At 48.8% G+C, this 7,500-nt stretch overlaps 1 protein-coding gene across 1 annotated transcript in view; it reads left to right on the top strand.

The window, feature by feature from the left end:
- The window catches only part of znf536 (zinc finger protein 536), a 131,222-nt gene that overhangs the window by 48,914 nt on the left and 74,808 nt on the right, over window positions 1-7,500 (top strand). The window contains exon 2 of the mRNA XM_063188650.1: window positions 4,546-4,704. Coding sequence (XP_063044720.1) covers window positions 4,546-4,704 — 159 coding nt within the window. The remainder of the gene's footprint in view (window positions 1-4,545; window positions 4,705-7,500) is intronic.

Here is a 7,500-nt window from a genome sequence, read left to right as displayed (position 1 = left end):
CTCTCTCTCTCTCTCTCTCTCTCTCTCTCTGTCTCTCTCTCTCCGCGTGTCAGAGTCAGAGAGCTGTGGCGTGGCTGACAGCAGGCAGCATGACTGATACTCATCCTCCTCCCAGATGGCCTGTACTACTCCGCTCCGCTCCGATCTGATCTGATCCCGGCCCTTTGTTCTGGCATGTTCCATTACATTTGGGGTGAGCCCAATAAGGGCCCGCCATGCAGGCCCGGGAGCTGCTCTCAGATCAGCGCCGAGGATCTGGGGTCTGGGTCTGGGGAGGGAGGCTGAGTGATGTGATGTTGGTGCAGCTGTGTTGCGTTGTGCTGTGTGCTGTGTGCTGTGTGCTGTGCTGTGTGCTGTGGCACATTTTCCATCATGATTACTACTACTGTAGTACTGTACAATTACTACTACTACTAGATCTCCCACACTCACCACACCGACACACATTCCCACATGCAGCAGGTCCCATCACAACCCACTTGAACAGATGGAATTAATAATAAAATAATATAAAAAATGAAATAAGGCATGTGTTGAAAAACGGAAAAAAAACTTGAGTAGGTGGGAATAGAGAGGTGATCGTGGTTGTAGTCAGTTAAAAGTGATCTTGATTGTGATTTCGTGCTAATAATAATAATAAAACGCCCCAGCACTCCTAATTATTGGCTTAATCAGTAGTTAGACGCCTCTGATCCAGATCAGGTTGGGCTGTATTTGCCTTACGCGTAATCAGCGCTGTCTGCCGAACATCTTTAAAACTGTCTTATGCCCACAGGCGAAATGATAAATCTGACAGAAAGCAACCCTTGAGAATTATTGCTTCAAATCCCCCAACAAGGTAAAATGTGGCAGCGGTTTGCCTTTTTTCTGACAATCATTTTAATAGCATTTCTCCAACTGATTTCAACCCACCACCCACCACCACCACCACCACTATACCCCACCCACTCCCTTTTGCATGGAAAGAAAAGAGTGGAGTGGAGAAATGAAAATCAATAGGCTGAAAATAGTTATAGGTGGTGGGCTGAGAGAGAGAGAGAGAGAGAGAGAGAGAGAGAGAGAGAGAGAGAGAGAGAGAGAGAGAGAGAGAGAGAGAGAGAGAGAGAGAGAGAGAGAGAGAGAGAGAGAGAGTAGAGAGGGAGAGAGTAGAGAGTAGAGAGAGAGAATGTCTCTGTCCCAGCCCCCCGCAGACTGGTGAAAGATGACGCTGAATATATGGGGTGACCTTCAAATGTCATAAATGTGTTGTGCAATAAACTGTCAATATTTGTGGTTATACGGCGCAGGATGACTTTTACAGTAATTGGAACAGCCGTATTAAAAGCTCCGGATCAGTCAGCTGATTAAAGGCAGCCTTTGCCGGACACCCATCGCAACCCCACAATACACACCACCACCACCCCCCATATCTGTGTGTGTGTGTGTGTGTGTGTGTGTGTGTGTGTGTGTGTGTGTGTGTGTGTGTGTGTGTGTGTGTGTGTGTGTGTGTGTATGTGTCTGTGTGTGTGTCTGTGTCTGTGTGTGTGCGTGCTTGTCTGTGTGTTTATGTAGTGTTCCATGTCAAAGAATACAGCCCTGAGCTTGATACACTACACTGTGTCTTGACGGAGGAGATTGCTTATAGTGACCGGGAGGTTGATGAAGGGAGAGAGGAGAGTAGTATAGACAGACTGTACACACTAAACACCTAACAGCACATTTAGCCCACACAGTGAAAATACACACACACACATATGCATATACTGTACATACATACATACATACATACATACATACATACATACATACATACATACATACATACATACATACATACATACATACATATACATACATATACATACATATACATACATACATACATACATACATACATACATACATACATACATACATACATACATACATACATATACATACATACATACATACATACAGTGCACACCGACAATTATTGCACCCTTTTTGAAAAGTAGCATATTGAACAATATAGTTTTTCAATAAGCCCATATGTTTAATAAAATATAAACTGAGGTTAGTAGTATAACTTAAATGACGTACTTTTCAATTTTTGTGAAATCCAAATGAGTACACTGTGAATGTGCATGTGCGTGTGCCTATGCGTGCGTGTGTGTGTGTACGTGTGCATGTGCGTGCGTGTGCGTACGTGTGCGTGTGTGTGTGTGTGTGTGCGCGCGCGCGTGTGTGTGCGTGCGTGTGTGTGTTAAGGTCAGTAAACTGGGGCATGTATTGTGTCCTTTTAGCAGTGTGGAGCTAGTTAGTGTGTGCGCTAGTGTCGACATGGCAGGGGAGGCAAATCGCAAGAACGTGATCAGTCACAAGAGTTGCTGACTTCACCCTTTCTTTTTTAACTTCTTAAATCTCATTTGATTCTTAAAAGAGGCTGGAGCAAAAAGGGAAAGATTACTGGGGGGAAAAGCTTTTGATTGTGTCAAATGGTTGCCTAAGTGGGTTGCACCATTCAGTGACTCGCGTTTGCCATATCATGTGCCACCACAAGGAAGGAAAGAAAAAAAAGAAATGAAAAAGAAAAAAACTGCAAAAAAAAGAGAGGGAGAGAGAAATGGCATTTTCCTGCCGGTCCTGTGTTTGCCATTGTGGGTCAGGCGCTTGCTGCCCCCATACAACAAGCAGGTGGGACGAGCAGGCCTTGGCTGGACTTGGAGGCCGTTTTTGTGCCCAGCTACAGTAGCATACCATAGCCATTCTCCTTCTTCTCCTCCTCCCCTTATTCCTCCTTTCAATTTCTTTCCCTTCCTTTCTCTGTCTCTCTGTCGCTCTGTCTCTCTCTCTCATTTCATAGTCATTTTCCTTCTTCTTCTCTTATTCCTCCTTTCAATTCACTTCCCTTCTCTCTCTCTCTCTCTCTCTCTCTCTCTCTCTCTCTCTCTCTCTCTCTCTCTCTCTCTCTCACCATAGTAATTTCCCTTCTTCATTTTCCTTCTTTTCTTTCCCTTCCCATTTCCTTCCCTCCCTCCATTCTTTCTTTCACTCTCTCCATCCATTTCCCCCAATACAAGCCCTGTTGACTGTTGCTCTCCTTCAGCTGCAACTGGCTGCTCTGCTTTTTTGTGTGTTCGTTTTTCACCGAGGCTGTTGTTGTCATTGTTGATTTTGCCACTTGTCAGGTCCTTAGAGTCACCTTAACACCACAAGGATGAAAGGCAGCAGGGTTTGCCGCTGCCACAAAACGAAACTCACTGACACAAAAAGAGGTGTGAAGCGTCGGGTTATGTGGGTCTGTGAGGAGTGTGTGTGTGAGGAGGTGAGGAAACTAGGAATGAATGTGTGGGGTGGGGTGTGTGTGCGTGTGTGTGTGTGTGTGTGTGTGTGTGTGTGTGCGTGTGTGTGTGTGTGTGTGTGTGTCTGTGTGTGTCTGTGTGTGTGTGTGTGTGTGTGTGTGTGTGTGTGTGTGTGTGTGTGTGTGTGTGTGCGCGTGTGTGTGTGCGTGTGTGTGTGTGTGCGTGCCTGCGTGCGTACGTGCGTGCATGTGTGTGTGTGTATGTGGATGTGTGTGTGTGGATGTGTGTGTGTGTTGGGAGAGTTAGTATTCATTGCTCCCATTTGCTCTCCTGCAGTGGCAAATGTAACAGCAGCAATGGTGGCAGTGCAGTGCAGTGTCTTGGCGTGGGTGTCTGTCTGTAGCTTCAAAAATTGAAATTTTAATTCGACTCAGTTCATTATCTCGTTCTTGCTAGCGAGCGAGGTTGTTTGGTCTTGACACGTTTCATATAAGTATTTGGCGCGGTGGCAGCTCAATCAGAACCCGGGGTCGCATGTTATCACCTTCTCATATCACCGACGCCGCCGACGTCACCTGTCAAAACCAGGGGCAGACGCATATGCAGACGAAGGCACAGTGTGGTGTGTGTGTGTGCGTGTGTGTGTGTGTGTGTGTGTGTGTGTGTGTGTGTGGGGATACGTATGCAATGAACGAATGAACGCAAGGGGCCCGCTGCTGACATTGCCGTTTCCTTTTTCTGTATTGTTCATTTCGGCACAATCCGCCATATGCTAGACCCGGCGATGATGATAGTGTGGATAAAACATTCAGGTGTGGGGAGAGGAGGAGATGGAAAGGGGTGGGGGTGGGGGCGTTGGGGGTCGGACCCGAACGACATCTCCAAACAAGGCTGAAAGCTTATGAACTGTCAGCTTTTCTGTCAGCTGCGAATCGCTGGGAAAAACAGCAGCACGCGTGAACCCATTGAAGTGTTTGACTTTGTGTGGTGTTAGCAGATTTGGGTGGCAAAACGGAGGACAGAGGGAAAAAAAGAAAGCAGACCGAAAGAAAGAAAGAAAGAAGGAAAGAATGAACGAAATCCTTCAATCCACCCCCATCCCGACTCCCTCACACACACTGCTGATTTTTAAATGACACTGAACACTCGTTTTTTTTTTTTTTTCTCCCTTCGTTCATTTTGTCTCTCATGCCTTCTAACTCTGGTCTCACCACCTCTCTCCTCTCTTCCCCCTCCTCCTCCTCCCCCTCTCTCTCGTCCCCCATCCCGTCTGTTGTTCCAGATGTGGGAGATGACCTGACCAAGAGCGTGGGGGCCATCCAGCCGCCCGCCCCCCAGCACAGGGAGCGTGGCGTGGGCTCGGCCATGAAGGACTGCCCCTACTGCGGCAAGAGCTTCCGCACCTCCCACCACCTGAAGGTCCATCTAAGGATACACACAGGTGAGCCGAGCCGACCTTCAGTGGATGGAGAGCAGCACACTACACACTTCACACACACATGCTCAAGCACAAGGATACACACAGGTGAGCTGAGCCCACCTTCAGTGGATGGAGAGCAGCACAACTACACACTTCACACACACATGCTCAAGCACAAGAGATCGCACAAACACACACGCACGCACGTACTTACACACGCACAGACACAGACATGCATACACACTGCTACATTGGTGGGGACCACATTTAGGTCCTTAAAAACTACTTGGCACGTTTGGTCCCAAAATCTAAAAAACACTTGGGCCTGCTCACACACATGCTCTCTCTCTTTATCTCTCTCTTTATCGCTCTCTCTCTCTCTCTCTCTCTCTCTCTCTCTCTCTCTCTCTCTCTCTTGCTCTCTCTCTCATACACACACACGGGCACAGCACACAGCACAACACAGCACACAGCACAGCACACCTGCTTCCGCACGTAACCACAATAGCAAACGTGGTGCCCATGGTGCCAGCCAGCCAGCCAGCCAGCCACAGTGCCACTGCCAGCCAGCCAGCCCACTGGCGCGGCGTATAAAAAGTTGTCCTTGATTAGAGTAATGATGTGGACACGGGAAGTTCAAATGGCCAAAGAGAGACCCCTGCTGCTGCAACCTCGGGGCAGCCGCTGATGTTAACTGGCAGGCAGAAATGTCCTAGTTAGTCACCAAGAGACCACCACACCGGGGCCTTCTACTGTCCCTGTGTACTGCAGTCATGGGACAAAGACAGGGAAGCCGACAAGGGGCGACAAAGGCGGCAGATGTCCAGGGCCCAAGGGAGAAGGGGGCCCACAGAATTGGGTCCTCATTACATTGCATGTATTGTTTGAGGGGGCCTTTTCAGATGACTTTTTCTCCCGGGCCCATCCAAAGCTGTCAGCGGCCCCTGGACTAAGGGGCCAGTTGTCCCGGGCCCAGGGAAAGAGGAGGCCCAGAAACGGGACCTCGTTATTACATTGTGTGTATCGAGAGGGGGTCCCTTTCAGAATATTTTGCACTAGGCCCGATCAAAGCTATCAGTGGCCCTGTACTGCAGTCACTGGGAAATACAGGAGGGTTGCAGCGCTAAGGAACAGAGAGGAAGAAGATGGCTCAAACAATGTGTTCATGGTTATAATGACACTGCAAAAGAAATGTTTCCACATTTAGTAAAAAAAAAAAATACAAGATCATCCGAGTTTAGCTTTACACCGCCAATCTAGTTTCGTGTTTACACAGAATAAGAGTAAACAGCAGCAAAGATAAAGCGAAATAAAATAAAATAGAAATCACATAAAATCCTGCGGTTGTCATGGTTATACTGACACTGCAGAAATATTTACACGTCTAGAAATAGTATATCCTTTTGAAATTCGGCGTAATAAAATAACAGTTGACTCTACACTGATCTCACAAGATGATCCCGGAGATGTGAGCTGTCCTCATTACGGCGTTTCGCGAGAGTGAAATGTGCACTTTCAGCAGAGCTCGGTGATCTTTCACAGCTGTATTTGTTATTTGTACATGACCCTGCACCAGCTCTCTGAAGCACACTGTTGATACCAAAGCCTTTATCCTTAAAACCCTCATCTTAGAGCACCGAGCAACGGAAAAACCAAAAGAAAAGACAGGAGAAAATAAATAAATAAAAGAAAAAAAAAGAAACACCTAAACTGAATGTCAGCTGTATGCCAATAAAGGTATGGAGAATTGCGCTCTCCTCAAACTTAAAATGGAAATCACTTGCAGCTCAGGAAATCATTTTTTTTCTCCCTTTCCTTTTTGGTATGTGCTTAAGAGGCAGAGGAGAGGAGAGCGAGAGAGAGAGAGAGAGAGAGAGAGAGAGAGAGAGAGAGAGAGAGAGAGAGAGAGAGACCACCCAACGTGCATCCGTCCCGGCTAATAAGTAGCACATACCTCCGCTCTTGCCTGGGAATTAGGGAGTGATTGCATGGCAGGGCCGAGCGTTTGCTTGCTGACGGCTTGGGAATCCCTCAGCTGAAGAGCCCCCTCCAGCCGGCCCTCTCTCACACACACACGCACGCGCGCACACAGGCACACATGCGCGCACACACACACACACACACACACACACACACACACACACACACACACACACACACACACACACACACACACACACACACACACACACACACACACACACACACACACACACACACACACACACACACACACACACACACACACTCCCCAACACGCTCCCCAGCACACTCCCCACACCTCCCCCCCTGTCCAGCCAGCCAGCCGGCTAGCCACTCTCCTCAGACAAGCCCCACATCCAGCCCTACTCAGCAGTCTGTCGAATCACAAAAAAAAACGAAGGGAGAGGTGGGACAGTGGTGGTGGTGGTGGTGGTGGTGGTGGGTTAGCAGACGACCATCCACGTCGCTCCAGCGACAGGGGATCCAAGGGTCTAGCAGTGGGGGGGGGGCTGTGTTTCTAACCCAGGGAGCATGAGTTATGCTTGCTCGGAGTGGAGGGTAAGGGTCCCCCAAAGGGCCATATTTCAGCCGAGAGGAAACAGAGGCCCTAGTCCCTCAGCCTTCGTTAACTCACTCACTCGCTCACTTGCTCCCTGACTCACTCACTCCCTCCCTCCGTCCCACCCTCGCTCCGTCCCTCCCTCCCTCCCTCGCGCGTCCCCTCGCTCACTCCACCCAGCGGTGGTGTCCTGTCCACGTGTGCGGACTGGGGGGCCTAGGTGCAGTAGTCAGTCCCCCAGTGCAGTGCAGTGCAGTGCAGTGCAGTTGAGCCGA

This window comes from Engraulis encrasicolus, chromosome 22, assembly GCF_034702125.1.
Source record: "Engraulis encrasicolus isolate BLACKSEA-1 chromosome 22, IST_EnEncr_1.0, whole genome shotgun sequence".
NCBI classification, from domain to species: Eukaryota; Metazoa; Chordata; class Actinopteri; order Clupeiformes; family Engraulidae; genus Engraulis; species Engraulis encrasicolus.
Note: the sequence above shows the minus strand (reverse complement) of the source record. Positions and strands in the feature narration are given on the sequence as shown.